The 23,790-nt window shown below is 44.2% G+C and overlaps 1 protein-coding gene across 6 annotated transcripts; it reads left to right on the top strand.

The window, feature by feature from the left end:
• The first annotated feature begins 449 nt into the window (after positions 1-449).
• Positions 450-22,986, top strand: CLN8 (CLN8 transmembrane ER and ERGIC protein). Of its 6 annotated transcripts, none has more exons than XM_075598220.1 (6): positions 450-645; positions 1,229-1,365; positions 6,702-6,768; positions 11,154-11,189; positions 13,730-14,413; positions 17,318-22,986. In XM_075598220.1, exons 5-6 carry the CDS (start codon positions 13,799-13,801, stop codon positions 17,636-17,638), a joined length of 936 nt encoding a protein of 311 aa, XP_075454335.1. In that variant the 5' UTR covers positions 450-645; positions 1,229-1,365; positions 6,702-6,768; positions 11,154-11,189; positions 13,730-13,798; the 3' UTR covers positions 17,639-22,986. The 6 variants fall into 6 exon arrangements, with proteins under 6 accessions (XP_075454335.1, XP_075454334.1, XP_075454336.1 ...); XM_075598219.1 differs by having other exon boundaries at positions 1,172-1,365; XM_075598221.1 differs by having other exon boundaries at positions 1,172-1,365; positions 11,154-11,224.
• The last annotated feature ends 804 nt before the right edge of the window (positions 22,987-23,790 follow it).

The raw sequence follows: 23,790 nt of genomic DNA, 5'->3' as shown, positions 1-23,790 counted from the left end.
TACATTAGATTTCCACCAATGGAAGGTGGGAGGGAGAGTGTAGCCATACCTGGTTTGGCTACCAGTCTGCCCTCCCTGTCATGTAAGACCTGGTAACAGTGCAGGCAGTGACAGGACCAATCCTAGGTTTCCCCCACAGAAGAATCCCCCTTGAGTGACAGGGGAGGTTGGACTATGCCTGGGTTCTGCCCAATCCTGGGTTCAGACCTGGTACCTTCCTCCTTTGTACTTAAGGGGCTGCACCACTAAATGTAATCAGTTGTCTCTACCCTTGAGAGACAGGTACTCACACGGGGGTGTATTTTGCATTGGCACCCACTGTCCTCTCCCCTTGGGGGGCGAGTGAGTGATACCATGCCTCTGGTTCTACTAGAGAACCAGGGAAGAGTAAGGACTGCCTCAGGTGCCCTTGGCCGGGGGAGGAGCAATAAACCGGTTCCAGTTAATCATACTCCTGCCTAGTGTGCAATCTTTCTGGGGGAAGTGGAGTACATACTTCTGTAGGAGTTGCCTTCACACTACGGAAGCCTGCAGCAGATGGAGGCGCTTTACCAGCAGAGATAAAGATCAGTGATGTACCCCAGAAGCCTGTCCAGACGTCCCCACCACCACCGGCGGACCACTTGGCATCCTGTGAGCCAACAGGTAGTAAGCACTATAACTCATGTAATGGCAGAATCTACCAGAGTGTGGGTGAAACAGTGTTACACATTGTAAAATCTTCTGTATTTGATACAATTTTAAAATGACCTAAAAGAAAGCACAAAACCTTTTAGGGATATCCAGGGAGCCCAAGGGTTCCTAGGACCCTGTTAAAAAAAACACTGCCATAGAGATATGGGCTTGTTCTTTTTAAATGAGCTAAACCATTTGTGTAATGTGTTTGTAGGCAGCAAATAAATTGAATTATTTCTAAGAAGGGTTTGCTATACTACAGCACATCAGACACAAGCACCGAGTGCTGGTCTCTATTGCAGCAAATGGTTAATAAATGACTTCAAGATTAATGTGAAGTTCAAGGACTCAGAGGAGTGAGGTTTCTGCTTTCTGAAACAACAACAACATTATATCCCGTCTGCAGTGGGCGGGATTCTATTGAAAACTGTGGGGACACCTGATATTGCAGATTATTTCAACGTGGAGAATGATTCCCTGAATGTATTTATTACAGAACACCCGTTTGTAACTGCGCATTGGTACAGCCTTCTCTCCCCCCCGCCCCTTTCAGGCTGGAAGCGAGCATGGTGTGTACAGGAAATTGTACTTTGCAGTGATCATGTGCTGGGAATGCAGAGGCTGAGGCAGTCATCTGACTGCAGACGCTGCTGCACTAATGTCAACAAGCAGAGCTGCGCTTCCAACCAGGTACTGTATGAAATGCACTGATAGGTGAGCCAGCCTCATAGCACATAGCCTGGCTCCCCCTCCTGCAGTGAGGAGGTGGGTTAATGAGCCTGGAAATCTTATGCATTGAGAAGTACACAGTATAGATTATCAGAGATAGGGTTGTCCTGAAAACACAATTAGTTAATATGGTTTCTCTGTTTCAAGGCCCAAGTAGTGCAGTTAGAGGGGGGGGGGGGGTATGACAATTACAGTAATAATTAATAATTGTTCTTCTATTTATCGCTGCAAGTTTTACATAGCGCTTTAGGCCTTGTCCAGGGTGGTGCTCACGCTGGCCGCGATGAAACACATTGCGGCAATGTGTGTGGCCAGCGTGAGCAAGTGCCTGAGCATGCGCGGCGCTTTGAATCTGCCGCTCGCGCGTCACGTGAGCGGTTCGTCCTCAGCAGCTCCATGACGTCTTGGCTGCGCCCCCCTACACACACCCCCCACCCCCGCACCTAGCCGGCCACGAATCGCCGAGCAGCGCACGAGCGCCAGCGCGCCCCCACCCTGCTGGACAGGCAGGGAGCTGGCGCTCATGCACGGTGACGTCACACCCGCTGCTCGGCCGGGAGATTTGTGGCCGGCTAGGTGCGCACGCGGCACGATTCGGGGGGGTGAAGCCAGGACATCACGGAGCTGGCTCGCCCTCATTGACGCACGAGAGACAAATTCAATTTTGCTTGCTTCGGCAAGCAGCACATCGCCGAGCAGGCGCTCGCTCACTCTGGCCACACACAGTGCTGCAATGTGTTTCATTGCGCCCTGCGTAAGCTCGCTCGATTGCTCAGCGACCCCCTGGCCGCAGCCTTAGAGTTATTTTGCAGACACAGTCTCTGCCCCGTGGAGCTTACAATCTATGTAGATGTATTAAAAGGAAAAAATATATATTTATTTAAATGGGATTGTTTTTCTTTAACTTTAACAAATTGTACCACTTTTGCCTTGGTAAGCCCTCTGTGGGTTGCAATGTTCTGATGCAGTGGTGTATCAAGATAATGGGCATTTGTTCTTTGTTCACATGTATCATGTTACAGAAAAGTTCTGATGCAGGAGAGAATACAGTGTTTGTGTTAGTATTACAGAAGTTGCAGGGCTGACCGGCTGTAGCTACTGCCTGCTGTGTATCAAAGGTTATACAGCTATTCCCCACAACTGATTGTCACGGTTAATTTAATAAATGGTCAATTGTCAAATTAAGAATTATTTCAATTTTCACACAGCCCAACTCTAGTTTAATTACTTTACTTTATCAAAATAAACCAGTTTAAGGCAGTTCCATGTGTTCCCAAAGTCATAGCTTTCTGCACTGCTACAGTATAATGTAACCTATTTTGCGAACAGATTTTATTGGCCAAGTCACGTGAGTGCTGCAGGAAAAAGGAAGTTAAGTATTATCTAATTTGGGGCTATATAATAATGCCACACTTACAGTAGTCCAAAGTAGAAGTTATCGGGCAAAAAAAACTCCCTCCCATTAACTGAATTGTAATTTTCTTTGGTAACGCCGGCATGGTTATATGTGTATAGTTTAACAATTCAGCATTATAGCATTTGAAGAATTTTGTCACTACAACGTTGGTATCTTGTTGCTGTGGTTAAAGTATATGGTTATATATAAGTACTAGCTGAGAGACCCGGCGTTGCCCGGGATGTAATGTTCCCGCTCCTCTCTCTCTCCTCTCTCTGTTTGTCCCCCATTCACATCAATCCAGTCCCCCGCCCCTCCCTCCTTTACAGCTCTGTTTGTCCCCCTTTACAGCTTCATGCAGTGTGTGTGCGTCAGTCATTGTGTGTGCGTCAGTCAGTCACTGCGCGTCAGTGAGTGTGACGCAGAAACACAAACACACACACAGACTGACGCACACACACACAGTCAGTGTGTGCGAGTGTGTGTGCCTCAGTCAGTGTGTGCATGCGTGTGCGCCTCAGTCAGTGTGTGTGTGCGGCAGTCAGTGTTTGTGTGCGTGTCAGTCAGTGTGTGTGTGTGTGTGCGTGCGTCAGTCACTGTGTGTGTGTGTGTGTGAGTGTGCGCGCGCGTCAGTCTGTGTGTGTGTGTGTGTGTGTGTGTCAGTCAGTGTGTGTGTCAGTCAGTGTGTGTGTGTGTTTGTGTGTGTGTGCGTCAGTCAGTGTGTGTGTGTGTCAGTGAGTGTGTGTGTGTGTGTGTGTGTGTGTGTGTGTGTGTGTGTGTGTGTGTGTGTGTGTCAGTCAGTGTGTGTGTGTGTGTGTGTGTGTGTGTGTCAGTCAGTGTGTGTGTGTGTGTGCGTCAGGGGTTGTGTGCGTGCGGCTGTCAGGGGTTGTGTGCGTGCGTCAGTACGTGTGTGTGGGGGGGGGGGGTGTGCGCGTGCGCGTCAGTCAGTGTGTGTGTCAGTCAGTCAGTGTGTGTGTGTGTGTGTGTCAGTCAGTGTGTGTGTGTGTGTTTGTCAGTCAGTATGTGTGTGTGTCAGTCAGTGTGTGTGTGTGTCAGTCAGTCAGTGTCAGTCAGTGTGTGTGTGTGTGTTTGTGCGTGCGTCAGGGTGTGTGTGCGTGTGGCTGTCAGGGGTTGTGTGCGTGCGGCTGTCAGGGGTTGCGTGCGTCAGTACGTGTGTGTGTGTGCGTCAGTATGTGTGTGTGCGTGCGTCAGTGAGTGTGTGCGTGCGTCAGTGAGTGTGTGCATGCGTCAGTCAGTGTGTGTGTGTGTGCGCGCGTCAGTCAGTGTGTGTGTGCGCGCGTCAGTCAGTGTGTGTGTGTGCGTCAGTCAGGGTTTGTGTGCGTGCGCCAGTCAGTGTTTGTGTGCGTGAGTCAGGGTGTGTCTGCGTGCGCCTGTCAGGGTTTGTGTGCGTGCGTCAGTCAGTTAAAGGGCAGACGCGGGGGGTGTGAAGGGCAGGCGTGGGGGGGAGTGTGAAGGGCAGGCGTGGGGGGGAGTGTGAAGGGCAGGCGTGGGGGGGAGTGTGAAGGGCAGGCGTGGGGGGGTGTGTGAAGGGCAGGCGTGGGGGGGGGTGTGAAGGGCAGGCGTGGGGGGGTGAAGGGCAGGCGTGGGGGGGTGAAGGGCAGGCGTGGGGGGGTGAAGGGCAGGCGTGGGGGGGTGAAGGGCAGGCGTGGGGGGGTGAAGGGCAGGCGTGGGGGGGTGAAGGGCAGGCGGGGGGGTGAAGGGCAGGCGTGGGGGGGTGAAGGGCAGGCGTGGGGGGGTGAAGGGCAGGCGGGGGGGTGAAGGGCAGGCGGGAGGGTGAAGGGTAGGGGGGGGTGAAGGGCAGGGGGGGTGAAGGGCAGGGGTAGGGGGGGTGAAGGGTAGGGGGGTGAAGGGCAGGGGTAGGGGGGTGAAGGGCAGGGGTAGGGGGGGTGAAGGGCAGGGGTAGGGGGGGTGAAGGGTAGGGGGGGTGAAGGGTGGGGGTGGGGGTGAAGGGCAGGGGTAGGGGTGAGGGTGAAGGGCAGGGGTGAAGGGTGGGGGGGTGAAGGGCAGAGGTGAAGGGTGGGGGGGTGAAGGGCAGGGGTGGGGCGGGGTGAAGGGCAGGGGTGGTGAAGGGCAGGGGTAGGGAAGGTGAAGGGCAGGGGGGGTGAAGGGCAGGGGTAGGGGGGTGAAGGGTAGGGGGGGGTGAAGGGCAGGGGTAGGGGGGGTGAAGGGCAGGGGTGGGGGGGTGAAGGGCAGGGGTAGGGGGAGTGAAGGGCAGGGGTAGGGGTAGTGAAGGGTAGGGGGAGTGAAGGGCAGGGATAGGGGCTGAAGGGCAGGGGGGCTGAAGGGCAGGGGCTGAAGGGCAGGGGCAGGGGTGAAGGGCAGGGGTAAAGGGCAGGGGGGGGTGAAGGGCAGGGGAAGGGTGAAGGGCAGGGGGGGTGAAGGGCAGGGGGGGTGAAGGGCAGGGGGGGTGAAGGGCAGGGATAGGGGGGTGAAGGGCAGGGGGGGGTAAAGGGCAGGGGGGGTGAAGGGCAGGGGTAGGGGGGGTGAAGGGCAAGGGTAGGGGGAGGTGGGGAAGGGCAAGGGTAGGGGGTGAGGAAGGGCAGGGGTAGGGGTGAAAGTGAGGCACAAATTGTTAGCTGGAGTAAAATGTCCACACACACACACACATATATCCGAGGAGGCTGCTTGGCCCCCCCAGCGGCCGGGGAGTTAAGGGAGCGCCGAGGAGTTAAGGGAGCGCCGGGGAGTTAAGGGAGCGCCGGGGAGTTAGGGTAGCGCCGGGGAGGTAAGGGAGCGTTGGCGGCTGGGGAAGGAGGGCCGTGCCGCGCTTACCCTCCGTGTTTCCGGGAGCCGGTTGAGAGCGAGGGGGGAGGAACCTGCAGTTGGCGGCAGGGGCAGGAGGGCCGCACTTCCCCTCCGTCCGGGAGCCGGTGCAGGGCGGCGCACATGATGGGGGGGAGTGTGTGTGTGTGTGTCTCCGTCTCTCCTTTGGCCCGTCACTCCGCCTCAGGCCAATGAGAGGTGTGCGGGGGCTGGCGGGCCAAGGGAGCAATCTCATTGGCCTGGCCCAAGGTCCAATGGGATTGCCGCTAGGGACACAGGGAGACACATACAGACATAGACACATAAGACGCTTTCACAAATATATAGTAGATATGCCTCTAGGGCAGAGGCTCTATATTCCAGTCCTTAAGAACCCTCCCTCAACAGGTCAGGGTTTAAGAATATCCCCGCTTCAGCACAGGTGGCTCAATCGGTGGCATAGTCTTCGACTGAGCCACTGATTCAGCACCCCTGTGCTGAAGCAGGGAGCCACTGATTGTGCCACCTGTGCTGAAGCAAGGAGATCTTGAAAACCTGGCCTGTTGGGGGGAGGGGCGTCCTGAGGACTGGAGTTGAGAACCGCTGCCCTTGTTTCCCTTCTATTTTTATTGCATTTTTCTGGATTGTCCACTTTGTAAATAATAGACCAGGCATTTGTTATTTGGAGACAGGTGTTATTTATTTCCCCTATTTAATGAATACGAGAGAGTTTCCCGTTTTGTGAAGTTTAAATCTGCCGACCAACTTTCTGATAAATGTCTAAGAGGATAGATGTAAATGGAAAAACAGCGTGCGAGTAAGTAAATGTAAGGTAACTATGCATTTACATGCTCAGTTGCACGTGCTGCATTTAAAATATTGCAGCTGTAAACATCCTATTTTCTCTGCTTCACTACTGGGGATATGGTTGTACAGTAGTATGTAGGTCAATGACAAAGTCTCCAGATATCACCATATTTTTACATTATTGAACTGCAGTGAATATTCTCCTTTGTTCTAACTTGAGGACTTGTATGCATTTAATAGTTGTATAATCAGCTATTTTCTTGGAAGTGTATCTCTGACCTTTTCTCAGTGCTGTGTTGTCATTGTTCTTATTCTTGTTATGTTTTTCCAGGGAATAATACATGTGTTGGGTCATGTATGACAAATAAAACACTGGGTGTATGCAGAGCATGTGTGTTGTAAGTAAAACTCCTCTGCGCATGAGTATACGGCGTTGCCTGCTTCAGCGCATGCGCAAATTTATTTATAAAATATTTTACCAGGAAGTAATACATTGAGAGTTACCTCTCGTTTTCAAGTATGTCCTGGGCACAGAGTAAAACAAATAATACATGGTTACAAATACAGTTACATAAATGAACAGGTTATACATTATATACAAGACATTGCGTGCATAGTTAAAGAAAATATATATTATGGGCGTATGAAACAGTTACAGACCAAATTAAAATGTGAGACAGCCTTAGATTTGAAAGAACTTAAACTGGTGGTGGATGTGAGAGTCTCTGGTAGGTTGTTCCAGTTTTGGGGTGCACGGAAGGAGGAGGAACGTCCGGATACTTTGTTGAGCCTTGGGACCATGAACAGTCTTTTGGAGTCTGATCTCAGGTGATAAGTGTTGCATGTGGTAGGGGTGAGGAGCTTGTTCAGATAGCTGGGTAGCTTGCCCATGAAGAATTTAAAGGTAAGACAGGAAAGGTGAACTTTGCGCCTGGACTCTAGTGATGACCAATCTAGTTCTTTGAGCATATCGCAGTGATGTGTGTTGTAGTTGCAATGGAGAACAAAACGACAAATTGAATTGTAGAGGGTGTCAAGTTTGCCAAGGTGGGTTTGAGGTGCTGAGCCATATACTATGTCTCCATAGTCAATAATTGGCATTAGCATCTGCTGTGCGATACGCTTTATGACCAGGAGACTTAGGGAGGATTTGTTCCTGTAAAGTACCCCTAGTTTGGCATAGGTCTTGGTTGTCAGGGTATCAATGTGCATCCTGAATGTTAAGTGGGAGTCAAACCATAAGCCCAGGTATTTAAAACTAGTGACAGGGGTTAGGGTGGTGTTAGCGTTGGTTCTAATCAGGAGCTCAGTCACTGGAAGCTTTAAAAATTTAGTCTTGGTCCCAAACACCATTGTTACAGTCTTGTCAGTGTTTAAAAACAGTTTGTTTTGGGAAATCCAGTTTACGAGTCTCAAAAAGTCAGACTGAAGTATGTGTTGAAGGTCAGAGAGGCTATGGCTGTGTGCATATAGGATTGTGTCGTCTGCATACTGCTGCGGCCAAGTTTATTCGAGCATTTGCCCGTTCTTGGCCGCAGCAGTAGCCTGGCGCGCGCCCGAGGGTGACGGGCGCGCGCCGAAGCAGCGGAAGAGCGCCCTCCGATCGGGGCGCTCTCCCTACCGCTGCCGGGTCCGCCGGGTCCCCCGGAACCCCCTGCCGCCGTCCCTCGGGGAGCCCTGGACGCGTGTGCAGGGGGCGCAGGCTCCCGAAGACGCGTGACCGCGCGTCATAGACGCGCGGCACGCCGAGGGGCGGCCACTAGCAAGCCGGGAAATCTCCCGGCTTGCGGTACCGGCCACACTTTAATAAAGTGTGTCGGTAGTGTACATGTGTATTGAGGCTTCCTTACAAGCTGTGGGAAGATCATTAATGAACACTGAGAAGAGTAGGGGCCCCAGAACAGAGCCTTGCGGGACACCACAGGTGATATCCAGGCGGTTGGAGTTAGAGCCTGAGATGGACACATGTTGGGATCTTCCTGATAGGTAGGACTGAAACCAGTTTAAAGCATGCTTCCCTATTCCAGAGCTCTGGAGTTTGTTAAGCAGGATAGCATGATCAACTGTGTCAAAAGCCTTTGCAAAATCTAGGAATACTGCACCAGTGAGTTGTCCCCGTTCCATTCCACACTGGATTTCATTGCAAACTTTTAGCAGGGTAGTTACGGTGGAGTGTTTGGGACGAAACCCAGATTGGAATTGGCTATGGAAATTTGTCTTGGTATAGAAATCGCTTAATTGGGAGTGGACACATTTTTTCCATGACTTTGGATAGAATTGGGAGAAGTGAGATTGGCCTGTAGTTTGAGACAGTGTTTTTGTCCCACCTTTTGAAGATTGGGACAACTCTGGCAGTTTTCCATGTCTTAGGGATATGGCCTGCAGACAGGATAGAGTTGACTATGGACGCAATTGGTTTGGCAGTGGCTGGGGCACCAAGTCATAGGAACCTAGATTGTAGTAATTCAGGTCCACATTGGCTGCTTAGTTTTAGTTTGAGGAGCGCTTGTATAATCTCCTCTTCAGATACTAGGCCAAATTGAGAATTGTGGGCAGTGTTGGGAGGGGGTGGGACTATAGGGGTACTCCCAGGATGAAATTCAGGTTTGTGGTTTGGGCTGCGTTTTGCTAATAAGTTAGTGGCACACCCCACAAAGTAATCATTGAATGCATTTGCAATGTCAGTGGGGTTTGTCAGAGTAATATCCCCCTTAGTGATATTACTTGGTTGTTGATGGTTAGGAGGCTGGAATATATTGTTGATAACCTTCCAGAAGTTAGCTGGGTTTGTTGTATTTTGGTGGAGATTGTCAGAGTAATATTGTGCTTTTGCATGCCTTGTTTGCCTTGTGCACCTGTAGTGATTGAGATCCTTGGTAGTGCCAGTTACTTTGTAGCTTTTCCACAAGGTATTCCTGAGCTGGTAGAGTGCAATAAGGTCAGTTGTAACCCATGGAAGGTGGGCCCCTCGTACCCTTATTTTGCATAGTGGAGCATGGGTATCACAGAGTTTTAAGAACTCGTATTGGAAATAGTCAAGTGCAGAATCAGGGTCGAGAATTAAATCGATTCTGTGCCATGGGCAGTTGGTAAGGTCATCCAGAAACTGTTGTGGGTTAAAGTTTTTAAATGTTCTAGTGAGGAGAACTTTAGGGCTTGATTGGGGCGGTTTAATTTTCCTTACACAGTACACTATTGCATGGTCACTGAAAATGTCAGGAAGGATGCCAGAGGATTGGATTCTGCTGGGGTTTGAGGAGAGAATCCAGTCTAGCAAGGAATGGTTGTGCGATTTCAGGTTTATCTGTGTGGGTTGGGAAATGAGTTGCGATAGGTTAAGTGACTTGAGTTGTATCTGGATTTTGTGGTTTTTAGGGTCAAGCCAATTGAAGTTGAAATCCCCAAGAACTAGCAGCTCACTCTTCTCATTCAGAGAGGAAATGGAGCCAAGAAATTGGGTGATATCAGTCAGGGATTGTAGAGGGGCTTTAGGGGGGCGGTAGATGCCAGCAAGCAAGATGGGCTTAGAAAAGGGGAGGCAGATTTTGCCAACTAGAATTTCAAAGGAGGGTGGGCTTGATGGGCAATTTAACAGTTTTAAGGGATAGCCATGTTTCTGTAAGAATGATGGCTTTGGGTTTATGCATAAGGCACCATGCTCTTTGTTCGTCCAGTTTGGGCAGCAGGCTCCGGATATTTATATGGGCGACAGATAGGCCTTTTTGGAATTTAAAGGTGGAATTCTTAGGAGCATGGGACAGAGCTGAAATGGGAAGACCTGGGTTAGGTTCAATATCACCTGCTAAGGAGAGTAACAGTACGAATAGGAATTTGGGTAGTTGTTTGGAGGTTGTAAATTTGTGGTGTTTGCCATTAGAGTGAGCAGTGGTTGGTGTGCTGGTTTTGAGAGTTCTCCACCAACATTCAGTAGATAGTGCAAGGCTTTTCAATAGTCCAGGGTGTATGGTGATGTTGGGTGTGGGCCAGGATGGAGGAGTTTGTAGTGTATAGAGAGAGTAAAATCTCCATGAGGCCAGGAGAAAAAAAATGTTAAGATACAGAGCAGGTTCATTTTGCCAGAGGTAGGCAGTGCTGCAAGGAGCTGTTGTGAACAAAGTGAGTGTGTGCAGACTAAACAGCAGTGGTGTGCCTGTTCCTTGTCAAATGTTTTGGTGCATTGCAATGCTAGTCAGTTCAGGGTTTCAGTGTTTTGTGCGGTCAGTTTTGGGAGAGGCTACTGTGAAAGAAGTTGTAAAGGGGTTGGTGGTTAAATTATGCAGGTTAGCAAGAATGGGATCATAGTGTGATCTGAGTAGCTTACCGTTTGTTGTCGTGAGTCAAAAAGTTTGCAGAAAGATGCAGTCCCCAGTCACCTCTAGTCAAACTATTGTCTAACTATATTTATCACTTAAAAAGCTCACTTTAAATGCCTCACTGTCTAATGCCAATTGCAGTTCCAAATTCCGAATGGCGCTGGCTGCTTATGCGGCGCAAGGTAAGGGGCTAGCGTGCGCTCATGAACGCATTTTCGTCTCCAGCAACGATTTTTAGTGCTGTGAAATTAGTCAGGGGTGCTCGTGCATGCGCCTTCTGTTACGCTTTTTTGTCTCCATGAAGGAGTATTGTTCTGAGAATTTAGTAGGTGCCAGCAAGGAAGTTTCACTTAAAAAATGTCCCTTGTGGAACAAGTAAGTGCTTTAGTTGGTTTACCAGTTTTGAATTTGTGTTTTCTATTTTCTTCAGATTTTATCTGATACAATTTTCGCTTTTTCTCACGTTTCAGACCCAAAAAACAAAGGAGACTGCTCCCCTGATACAGGTAATTTTCTGGTATTCTCAACTTTTCTGAAGCAGGTGATTTTTTAGGCTTATGGGGTAATTCTATATATAGTCCAATGCAGCCGTTTGATTTTTATCCAGAAACGACCCAAATCGCGACATTGAATGCTCTTAGTAAGATGCTGCCCAAAATATTACTATCAAAATGGGTATCTAAAGCTCAAGGAAAATACTATGTTTTTACATGGAGTTGGTGTTGACTTTTTTGTTCTCTTCAACACAAACCCCTTCATTTAGAACCCTTTTGATACATCATGTGATCAATTCGGCAAATAAATATGTATCTCGTGTATTGATTTGTAAACGGCCAATTTAACAACTAATCTGGTCACTAATCTTACTTAAATAAAAAATTAAAAAAAACATGTCATGGCAAGCCATGATTTAGCCCCTAAGTAACATTTAAATGTTTAGTGGCAAAAAGAACCAGTTTGCACAGGGTCAATCTCTGGGACAATCTCAGCACCACCCATTTTTATTGGCAGAGTATGCAGAAACTACTGGAAGAAAGGCAGTTTGTGTTGTTGTTTTGTCATTTGTCAATTCTATATTATTATAGCAAACAGTTCAGATTAAACTATTATCATAGTTTTTTTTTTGTTTTTTTAGCTAGAATCACATTTAACCAGCCTGTCATTTTTGAAGAAAGCTATGTACACCTACGAATTTCATCTATGAAAAACTCTTGTCCGTTCGTTACCCCACCTCGCCAGCAGTGCTTGATCTTTGTAACACTTTCCTGTTTGTGATAATTTGTTGCCAATATTCCCAGCAGTTTGTGCTGTAAAACTGTAACAATAGATGTTACCTTAGTAATATAAGAATACATTGTAGCTGCTGAGTTACACTGACTGAAAGATGGTTTGAAACTAAAAGGCAGCCATTTAGTGAACCCCGGGAAGCAGGATTTTGCTGATCGATCATGGGAGAACTAATCGATCGGCAGCTTAGGTAATTAGTTTTCAATGAAGGTAATGAAATGCTGCATATAGTATTATATATTAGCTGCTTGGATTGCCTCTGTAAAAGCTTTCACAACTTGCAACCAATCTACAACTCTTCATTTTTTTTTTTCATAATGGAACATATCCCTTTGAAATCCTCTAATTGTCCGTTGTAGTGAAATAATAATAAAACAGTTTGCGCGATTACTCCGTCCTGATCCAGCTGATTAGTTTGCTGCTATATACTTTTTTAGAAAACTAAGTTAGACAAGTGTTAGCATTGTCAAATATTTTTGTAATCTTTCCCTGGTAAGCCAATGCTTGAAAGTTTTTACAGTCTAACTAACAAAGTGAAGATCAACTAAAAAAGTAGTATAACCGTGTTTGTCATCATATTTGCATTGTCTTTTGTTTGCAAAGTACAGTAATCGTGGTGTCGTCATTAGTCAAACACACACTGAATGTACGTATCTGACGTACTGTACTGTACTTGAATTCATTGTTCCAGACAAGAGTCAATGTTCTTTTTTTCACAAGATAGAAATGGTTAAGGCAGATAGTTTGAGTAATTGAATCATTATACGGAAGCCAATTACATAGAGATCAATAAAATAAACATATTTTTTATCCCCTCTGTTCGTTTACCTGTCCATTGAATTGATGTTTGTTTTTGTGTTTTTCGCTGGTCAGTTTATGGGAATAAATTGGCAAAACGTGGAAATATATGTAACATTTGGAAATGATTCTACAACATTAGAGAATGTTGTAAATACCAAAGTTCTTATGTAGTATTTAATTTCCAGTATAGAGGACTTGAACTGTGTAAGACATATTGTATTAATTGCATCCACATCATCTATGGCAGGGGAGCGCAAACTTTTGAAGCTGCACCCCCTCTGACTGCTCCCCTTCGCTCTCGCGCCCCCCTTACCTCGTTTGCCGGCATCAAATGATGCCTGTCATTTGACCCCACGTTGCTATGGTGACAGGCATATGATGTCACGTCACATGACACCACGGCGTCATTTGAAGCCGCATTGCCATGGCGACGCGTCACAGCAACTCTTCTCAATCCTGGTAAGTGAGTTACAGAGGCCTCACGCGACCCAACCCCCCGGCATTTAATTTAAATGCCTCGGGGAAGGGCGTGGGGCCTCTGTAACCACTGTGCCCATACCCCCACCCCCAAAAAAATCCAGCCCCCTCTCTCTCCCCCCCTCACTTTGCACAACCCCGATCTATGGAATCCAACTGATCATTCTGACTGTTGAGGTATCGGAGTCGGTGTACAGTAGGAGTACTCTTTACTATTACAGAAGACAGTGAATTTGAAAAAACATTGGAAATCCATTCTATTGTACGTGACATTCCCTTGTACTTAATGTACCAATTTAGAATGCGCCAATTTCAGAGTAACAATTTATTGAAACTTTATTGTTCAACCTACATCATTATTGTGACCACAGTATTAGTAACATCGTGTAAAACAGTACAGAACCCCCAAAACTGTATTGAGTTGGTATGCAAAAAACGGCACTCTTAAAGTTTTTTTTTTCTTCTTTTGCCATCTTTGCAGATAAACATGACTGCTGTCCTCTTCTGCAGATACGCAAGTACAGCACTCTAAGAAGAGCATATCTTGCTAATGAATTGGAAAGAAACATACTGTACAGTATTTCCTGGAGTCACAGTAGATGACAAAAAAAATACAATGCTTTCTAATATCAGTCCTCTGCCTGTTCAGGCCATGTTAGATGTTGACTGGGATTATTCTTCATGGAACACCTGCTTAATACTGATAGCAGTTGGTTTTTTGTTTTACTTGGGAATTTTTGTATTATGTCACCTAATATCATCCTTTCTCTGTGCCACTTTCCATTCTCTGTCTGCCAAAGAGAAGGTATTTTGGGATCTAGCAGCTACACGGGCAGTGTTTGGGGTGCAGTGCACATTTGCTGGTCTACGAGCCTTACTTGTAGATCCAGTCTTCAATGCTGACAGGGTCAGTGGACAGCAGAGCTGGTCATGGTTTACTACTCTCATAGCAACTGGATTCTTTCTGTTTGAAAATCTGGCCCTTCACATGTCCAATTTGCTATTTTGGACGTGTGATGTTTTCCTAGCTGTTCACCACTTTTTTGCCTTTCTTGGCTATTTTGGTTTAGTGATATACAGCACAGCAGGTCATTATTTAGCTATGGTGACATTGCTACTTGAGATCAGCACTCCTTTTACCTGTATATCCTGGATGCTGTTAAAGGTAAGAATTATTATTATAATTTTTTTTTTTTAATGAATACTTTAACAGGAAAAATGTTTTGAAATTGACACATTTCTACATTTAAGGCGGCAATCCAAGCCGGCGAAGTTTTTGAGAAGTTTTTTTTATTTTAACATGGGGTTGAAGCAAGGGTCTGAACCCCATTAATTTCGACCCCCTGCTTCCGGAAATACAGACTTCCTGTAGCAGGTTCCGGTAGCCGCTCTGCTCGGCTAGCAGGGAACACGTAATGGCCACTTTTCAAAGCTCCTGTGGGCCAATAGGAAGCCGTGATGTCATCGGTATGGCTTCCTGTTAGCCCATGTGATAAAAAACCGAGTGATACCAGCACCTACTACGGAGGTAAGTATCTCAGGAAGCGGGGGTTTCCAGAGCTGAAATAAACGGGATTCAGCTCCAGAGACCCCCAGATTCAATCCTCTGTGGAAAAAACAAACAAAAAAGAAAAGCCTTGGATTGCTCCTTCTTTTTTTAATAAGCAAAATTAAAAATAACTACATGGCAAAGAGGTCTGGATTTACTAAGTATATTAAGCCGTGAGCCACCTTCAGTTTACCAGTTAGTAAATATGGCCCGTTTGTGTAAAGTAGGTGTTATTAGAAAGTGTCCAGACCTAAACTAACAACTAAGCCTACAACACTTTTTTGTTTTTAAACCGTAAGTTAGTTGATGCCTCAAGTTACAACACAAACTCTTCAAAAATGACATTTATTAGAATTGTATACTTTGCATTTCCTTTTTCCCCCTCTTTAATAGTAGAATATTGTGAGATCACAAATAAAATATTTTTAAAGATCTACTTGCAAACTAAGCTACTCCACCTAATTTTCTTCCTTACCTAAGGGTGTCAAGTCTTTAACAAAAGTATATTTCATTCTTTTGCAGTTTTAGAAATTAGACTAAAAGCTCCGAATTTGCAACTCTATTAAACATTTATACTAAATTATTACAGTATATGAATTGCGTAAGTGGTAGAAAAGATATTAAGTAACAGATTTACTTTCACTTTCTTGTAACTGTAAATAAATCGGGAGCGGCCATGAGACAGGCGGCTGCCTTGGGCCCTGCGCCTTCGGGGGCCCTGCGCTCCCTCCTCAAGTTAGGCGTTGGGATACAACTTCCACCCGACTGGAGGGGGAACCTGGAGGAGGGAGCGCGGGGCCCTGAGACCGGCAGAGAGAGGTGTGCGTTTGTGTCTCTGTTCTTTTGCGAGAGGGGTCTTACCTTTTCTGGAGTGGGCCACCTGTGGCGTCATGTTACCATGGCGACCGTCAACAAATGACGACACACTGCCATGGCAATGTGATATCACATGCCGCCGTGACATCATGACGCTGCCCGAGGAGGCCGCTTGTCAGGGTAAGTTCACTTAATTTTCTTTTAGCAGGGGCTCTGCTGCCAGCATGCCGCCTTGGACCCCGTAAAGCATTGGGCCGGCTCTAATTTAATTATCTTACACTACATTTAAAAGAATATACATCTTTTTTAGTATGATTTTATTTTTAAGGATAGTCTAGTTAACCGAGGGGCATTATTTTTTTTTTTTAATATATTTTTTTTTCATTCTTTACAATAGTAACAATATAACCTTCTCAAAATATTTAGACACACACTACCGATATATTCATCAATTAAATCACCTTATATGAGGCAGTGCTATGATTTAGCAGAATATGTAAATTTCTTGCTTTTAAATTAGAAAACTGAAACCTGTTACTGCAACATCTTTTCTGCGTTCTATTAAAACATTTGTCTTCTTAAACACAGTTGGAATAATGCCAGTTCCTGTTGAATAGCACATTTAATTGTAAGAAGAGGTCCCTTTAAATTACAGTACTCCTGTCACATGTTAAATGTACACCATTTCTAGATGGGCTGCTGTTGCAGTAAGAAGTCATCCACTCTTGGAAATCAACAGGCTCGTTTTCATAATGATTTAGTATTTTTTTTTTTCCACCGCCTACCACTTTGATAAAATGTAACTTTACTCCTTAGGCTAAGGCCCCGCTGCCTCAGACCACGACCCGCACTGCAGACAGGGGGCACGTGGAGAGGCACTTGACCGCTATCTGCGGTCTGTAGGGAGCAGGAGCGGGGGTGTGGCCAAAACGGGTCGGGGGGACGCGGCAATGACGGAGGGCGGGGCCATCACACAGTGTCAGGGGTTTCCCTCCCCCGCCTCCCCGCAGCCTCCCTGAGGAGTCTGTGGGAGGGAGCAGGGGGGCTCCCTTGGTGCTGCAGCTGCTTTCCCCGCTCCCGAAGCCTCCCCTCCTCATTGCCAGGGGTTCCCTCCCATGTGCATCTGCAGACACAGACTATGAGAGAGCCAGTCTGTGGTGGGGGCAAGGCCATCACACCGTGCCGGAGTGTGTCTCAGGAGAGAGAGTCAGAAGAGTGTGTCACACAGGAGAGAGAGTGTGGGAGGGAGCAGGGGGGCTCCCTTGGTGCTGCAGAAGACAAATTGCTGCTCTCTTCCCCCCCCTCTCCTTCCTGCTCCCCGAAGCCTCCCCTGCTCCTCTCCTCCTCTCCTCGTGTCTCCGCTCGGGACCCAGGCCTTGCATCCTTTTAAATGCTACATTACTTTCTAAGTATTGATGTCACATGTGGGCTCTTGTTCTCTAAAAATTCAGTAACAATCTTTACTGTCAGAATAACAACAAAACAAATGTGCTGGTGTTATAAAGTCAGGGCTATTTTTGTGAGGTATTCAGGCTCCTGCACCTTTTTTCCCTACAAAAACATCACTGAAAGAAGTTTGTCTAAAACAGTAATGTCACTCCCTTTTGAGACACTCATTTCTCCAAGTATAGCATATTTCATGTTTTGGTTAACATACATGAATCTGCATATTGTCGTCTCATGCCTGTTATTCTTTGTTTCTAGGCCGACTTGTCGAACACATTATTCTGGAAAGCAAACCAGTGGGTAATGGTTCATATGTTCCACTGTCGCATGGTCCTTACTTACCACCTATGGTGGGTATGTTTTTGCAATTGGGATCATATTATAAACTCAGTCCCACTTGTATATGCAATGTTTTTCTACACTGGATTAGCATTGGTGACAATAATTTTGAACCCTTATTGGACGCATAAGAAGACTCAGCAGCTCTTGACGCCCGTTGATTGGAACTTTGAAACACCATCAGTGAGGTCTACTGCATCGGAAAATGGTGGGATTGACCTTAAAAAGAAGAAATGTTAATCCAAGAATCATGTTGATCTTCCACCCTATATGTTCTACGGACTTTATTGATACTTCTGTCTGGCGAACAAATACTCCAAAGAGAGCAATAGTTCGCTTTTTTTTAAATATAATTACTTTTGTATAGGACATAAGTCTAAACAAATACCTAAAGTATTGATTCAGTACTTGAAGAACCAAGACGTGTTCAAGCATACATGGGAGTAGGAAACAAACAGGTTTGATGGGATAAGGCCTGTATTTTTTTTCTAATTCCAAATCATTAATTGTATAATAAACACTGGTAAATTACCGATTCTTATCCACACACACACTGAATGGACCGTGTGTGTGTGTGTGTGTGTGTGTGTGTGTGTGTGTGTGTGTGTGTGTGTGTGTGTGTGTGTGTGTGTGTGTGTGTGTGTGTATAAAACTTTTTTTTTTTTTTTTAAATATGTCACTGGAATGGTTCAGCAGCTACTAACCATTTTGAAGGAATATTAATGCAATATACTTTTTGGAAACTTTGCGAAGATTTTCATACCTTTAACAATCCAACAGAAGATTAACGTTGAGGAATGCATTTAAGCAAATATCAAATGTTCCATTTTGATTCATTGTTGAATTTAAGATAAATATAATATATTCCCCAATGTACTATTATTACTTTGATGCGGTAGTCAAGTTGGTGGCCATTAAAGATCGATAATGATTATCAGACGGTTATGAATAGACCCTTATTTCTATTTTAATGGTTAATTTTACTTCTGCATTGACTATTTTAATTAGTATAGAGGCCTCGGTCATAGTTCATTGAACTAGTAGAGTGATGGTTTCCCTCAGTTATTTTGGACTGAAATCAAAACTAGTATCTAATTGAAATGGGAGGGGCTTATTTACTAACCAGGAGAGCCTACAGTGACTGTAAATAGCAATGCAAATGAGTATTATTAGCCATTTGAGGTGGATAAGGGCCGTCTGTTTAAATAGTCCAAAATAATTGCTAACGGCTATCACGTTAAATGAAGAAACTTCAGAAACATAATGGGTGAATAATATGAATATAAGAAATGCCACATTTTGCACAACACCTCCTTAAGTGTAAAATGCAATCTATGCATTATCATTTCTGTTTTCTCAAGGTGTGAGTAAGTGTAAAGATGTTATGAACATTCAGAATCATTTTAATAATCACATATTAATTAAATAGACCAGAAAATAATTATTTTGCAGCATTTGTTTTCCAAAAATGGATGGGCCAATTTCACAACAATACTGTATATACAATTTGGATGCAAGAAATGGGCTTCAAAAGTAGGTCTACTACTGTAAGATGCCAGAATGTATGTAATTGATTTGATATCACCTTAACTGATGTAACATTGTCAGGAATAGATGAGGAGGAGTTTCACCTCCTCTGCGGGGCAAGAAAAGGCAAAAGCAGCATGGGCAGGAGAGGCGAGTGTCTGCCCATCCTGTGTATTTGTTCTGTTGTGTGTGTGTGTGCTGTGTGTGCTTTCTGTGACTGTCTCTGTTCTGTGTCTTCTGTCACTGTCCTGTTGTGGGGGTGCCTCAGCAATTGAGCACTTTGATTAGGGGTGCCTCGAAGAAATAAAAGTTGGGAACCATTGATCTGGTGTCATACTCAGTAAATGATAAATAGGGCTTGCCAATAACGTCAATGATTTGGGATCTAGCAAATCATTAATTGCCATACCACCATGAAACTTTCTCTTGGATTAAGGTTTATTGCAAAGCTCTATTATGAACTTCTGCCTTAAAATGTATTGTGCAATTATGTTTCAAATTATCATGTTTTTATATTGTTTCATAGAACATGTTACACTCTATGCTTGGAATTAATTTTTTTATTTACAGGTACCAATAGTCACAGTTTTTGCTTATCAAAATGTAAAAATAACCAATATTAATGGCTACAGTATGTAGATAGTATGATAGAATGCCATATCGCCACGGAAGTATTTTATTTAATAGTGATATTTATTTTAAACAAAGATCCACGGATTTTTTTTATTTTAAAACTACAAGGATATTAATATAGCATATTGTTATGCAATTGTCATCAGCACATTTGAACAAGAGAAGAAACATCTGATATATATAAAAAATAAAATAACACATACTGTATACAGGCATACCCCGCATTAACGTACGCAATGGGTCCAGAGCACGTATGTAAAGCGAAAATGTACTTAAAGTGAAGCACTCCCTTTTTTCCCACTTATCGACGCATGTACTGTACTGCAATCATCATATACGTGCATAACTGATGTAAATAACGCATGTGTAACAGGCTCTATAGTCTCCCCGCTTGCGCACAGCTTCGGTACAGGTAGGGAGCCGGTATAGCTGTTCGGGACGTGCTGACAAGGCGCGAACTGCTCTTTGCCTACTGGGCGATATGTCCTTTCTCGCGAGTGTACTTAAAGTGAGTGTCCTTTAAAGCGGTGTATGCCTGTATGCATGTGTATATATGTATATACATTGTGTTATTTACCAGTTATGCACTCAAGCAGTAGCCTTCTACTTTTCAAATTTATAAACTTCCTTTTAAGAAACATTTGTTTTTCAGCTTTTGTGTTTTGAATGGGCATATTTATTCAGACCTAAACCAAAGAAAATAGTTATCCCTAAAAAGTTGTACCATTTTAGGAATTTGTCATTCAATGTTCTAATAGATTTTAATTATTTGAAAACTTGTGTTGGCAAACATGTCCATTTAGACACTAACTTGTTTTTACCTTGGGGGCGTTTATCCACACGTAAATCACATAGATCAGTGCTAGTAGCTGTATTGGTCCTGGAGAAATGTAGATTTGTTGTTGGTTGTAATACTTTTAGAAAACAAACATCTTTTAAGATCTCTAATATTGGTTTGCTAAAAGGTAACATCATTTACAACAAATCAACATCCACACACAAGAATTCTATTCGAACTATGTCCCAAATGACATTACTGTTGCCATGTGGAAATGGGTCACCATAAAATCCTACTGGAGGCCAGACCAGCTGGATTGTGACCAAGAATCATAGGCCCAGTGGCAGATTCCCGTTGTGCCCGGGTCCAGGGTGGCAAAATTTGGGGGTGGGAAAAATGTCCGCCCCCATATACTTTTGCCGCGTTCTCGAGGCTATTGGGCCTAATGGGAAGTCATTTAGCCGTCTCCTTATCTGCCGCCCTACTCCTGAACTGCAGCGTCAAATGCCGCGGACATCACCAATGTGACAACATGGAATCTCGCTGTCATGGCAATGCGACATAGTAGCAAATTATGTCACGTTACCATGGCAACGTGACGCCATGCGACATCACGGTGACATCTGTGGCGTCATTTGGCGCTGCGGTTCAGAAGGAGGGGGGCGGCAGGTAAGGAGGAGCGCCACAGCTGTGCCTTGGGGTGGCGGATTTTGAATAGTCCAGATGCACAAACACATTTTTGTTATTCGGAAACGGATTATGATCAGCCTAAAGTACTCCTTGGTAACTCCAACATAACCAAATCACTCAAACTGGTAGCATAAATAAAACATGACCATTGTCAGCCTGAGAGGTGAATTCTAGAATTGTGTTTTCAAAAACCGTTTGCTTTGTATTGTTATTGCTGAAATTTCTTAATCCTTTTTTTTTTTTTTCTGTTTCATTGTGTGTTCACAAACCAAACATTTATGCTAAGAAAAATATCCAATAATGGTATTTATATTTTTCAAGTGAAAATGAACCAATGTAAAGTGAAGATGGTTTATTGTGCAACATGTACTGCAAGTATTAAGTATTATAGCTTCTTAATGCCGTTGTCTTGTGTTTTTCAAATCAAGGACAGTTCACTTATTAACAGCAATGCTTCATTTGCTCACATTGTATGTTGACATTGTTAATTTATACAGTACGTTGGTTACGTCTGCATTTTCTATTCACAGGTTAGAACGACTTGCATTGCTAAACATTTTATGCAGTTAGGTTTTTATATAAAGTTTTTTAGTTTTGTGTGCCATTGACAAAGTTAATTGTTTATGGAACCATAAATATCACACTGTATTTCTTCATCTCTTTTTAGCCTGTGAAAAATTTTGTTTTTGTTCCTTTTTGTAGTCCCCACGGTTGATAAAGGGGTTTTTATCTGATATTCGTGTAATACAGTATTAATTTAGTTTTAAAACATGAACAAAATAGTTTTGTTATATATAGCGTGACATACTGTATATTATGATTTCTTTAAACGAAAATGTGTTATAGCCGTAGCTGAAAATGCAAATAAAATTGTAAAATATGTCATTAATGCAGAATAAAAAGATAAGCAGTAATAACTTTAAGGAATGTTCTGTTTGCATATTTTTATTTATTTATCAAAATGTTTTACCAGGAAGTAATACATTGAGAGTTACCTCTCGTTTTCAAGTATGTCCTGGGCATAGAGTTAAGATGACAAACAATACATGGTTACAAATACAGTTACATACGTAAACAGGGTATACATTATATACAAGACATTGCATGCACAGTTAAAGTTATTATAGGAGTATGTAACAGTTACAGACCAGATTAAAATGTGAGACAGCCTTAGTTTTGAAAGAACTTAAACTGCTGGTGGATGTGAGAGTCTCCAGTAGGTTGTTCCAGTTTTGGGGTGCACGGTAAGAGAAGGAGGAGCGGCCGGATACTTCGCTGAGCCTTGGGACCATGAACAGTCTTTTGGAGTCAGATCTCAGATAAGTGCTGCATGTGGTAGGGGAGAGGAGCTTCTGCAGATAGATGGGTAGCTTGCCCACAAAGTATTTGAAGGCAAGACAGTAAAGGTGAACTTTGCACCTAGACTCAAGTGATGACCAATCTAGTTCTTTGAGCATTTCGCAGTGTTATAGTTGCATTGGAGAACAAAACGGTATATTGAATTGTAGAGGGTGTCAAGTTTGCTAAGGTGTGTTTGGGGTGCCGAGCCGTATACTATGTCCCCATAGTCGATGATTGGCATTAGCATCTGCTGTGCGATACGCTTTCTGACCAGCAGACTTAGGGCAGATTTGTTTGTGTAAAGTACAGCTAGTTAGGCATAGGTTTTGGATGTCCGGGTACCAATGTGCATCCTGAATGTTATTTGGGAGTCAAACCATATGTCCAGGTATTTAAAACTAGTAACAGGAGTTAGGGTGGTGTTTGCGCTGGTTCTGATCTGGAGCTCAGTCACTGGAAGCTTTAAAAATTTAGTCTTAGTCCCAAATACAGCACCATTGTTACAGTCTTGTCAGTGTTTAAAAACAGTTTGTTTTGGGTAATCCATATATACATATGTGGCAATACATTTGTTTTTTTTTTATGTACTTTTGCATTTTGATTAAAGCAGCAAGTCATACTGGTCTGTTTTTTTTGTTTGTTTGTTTTTTACTTGCATATATACACCACTCCTTTTAGGATTCATTGATTTATTTTTTTTAAAAAACATTTAATTCTGTCTACATGTCAGCCGTTTTAAAGGTAGTGAGAAGATGCGTACATTGATATTATAAGGAACATTTATAAGAATGCTACATCAACTATTAGATTACATGACCATAAAAAGCAATATCAGGATCAGCGAGGGAGTGCGATAGGGAAACACCATGTCACCAAAGCTTTTCACTACAACCCTTAATGTGAAGACCATTCAGAAGCTTCAGACAACTCAAAGAAGTATTGAAAAAGGTACTGTATGCTGGGTGTAACCCAAAGACAGGAAAAAATTAATAGGATCAGAACCAAACAAAATATTGTGACATCACAAGAGTGAACATATTAAAATGGCACTGGGATGGACATATGTCAAGAAGAAATTACCATCGCTGTGCAAAGATGGTACTTGACTGAATTCCAAGTGATGTCAAAATACCAAGACGACGACCAAAAGTAAGATTGGAGGATGAAGTTAGAAAATGTGTTGGAGCATTGTTTAGACGACAGGCTTGCAACAATAGTAGAAAAAGACAAAAAGAACAGCGCAAAACGCAATAGTGAAGTAAATAGGTACAAATTATATTTGTGAATAAATGGTGAGTATTATGCGTACATTTAAGCAGAAGAATAAAAGCATGTCTGTGCAAACATCAGCACAATGTTACCACAATGGAAAGCCTCTGGATGGAATGGTGTAGCCCTCTGGTGCAGCAGCTGTCTTCTGGCA

Source organism: Ascaphus truei, chromosome 4, assembly GCF_040206685.1.
Source record: "Ascaphus truei isolate aAscTru1 chromosome 4, aAscTru1.hap1, whole genome shotgun sequence".
In the NCBI taxonomy this organism is placed as follows: domain Eukaryota; kingdom Metazoa; phylum Chordata; class Amphibia; order Anura; family Ascaphidae; genus Ascaphus; species Ascaphus truei.
The sequence above is the reverse complement of the archived record's forward strand: the minus strand, read 5'-3'. Positions and strand labels throughout refer to the sequence as shown.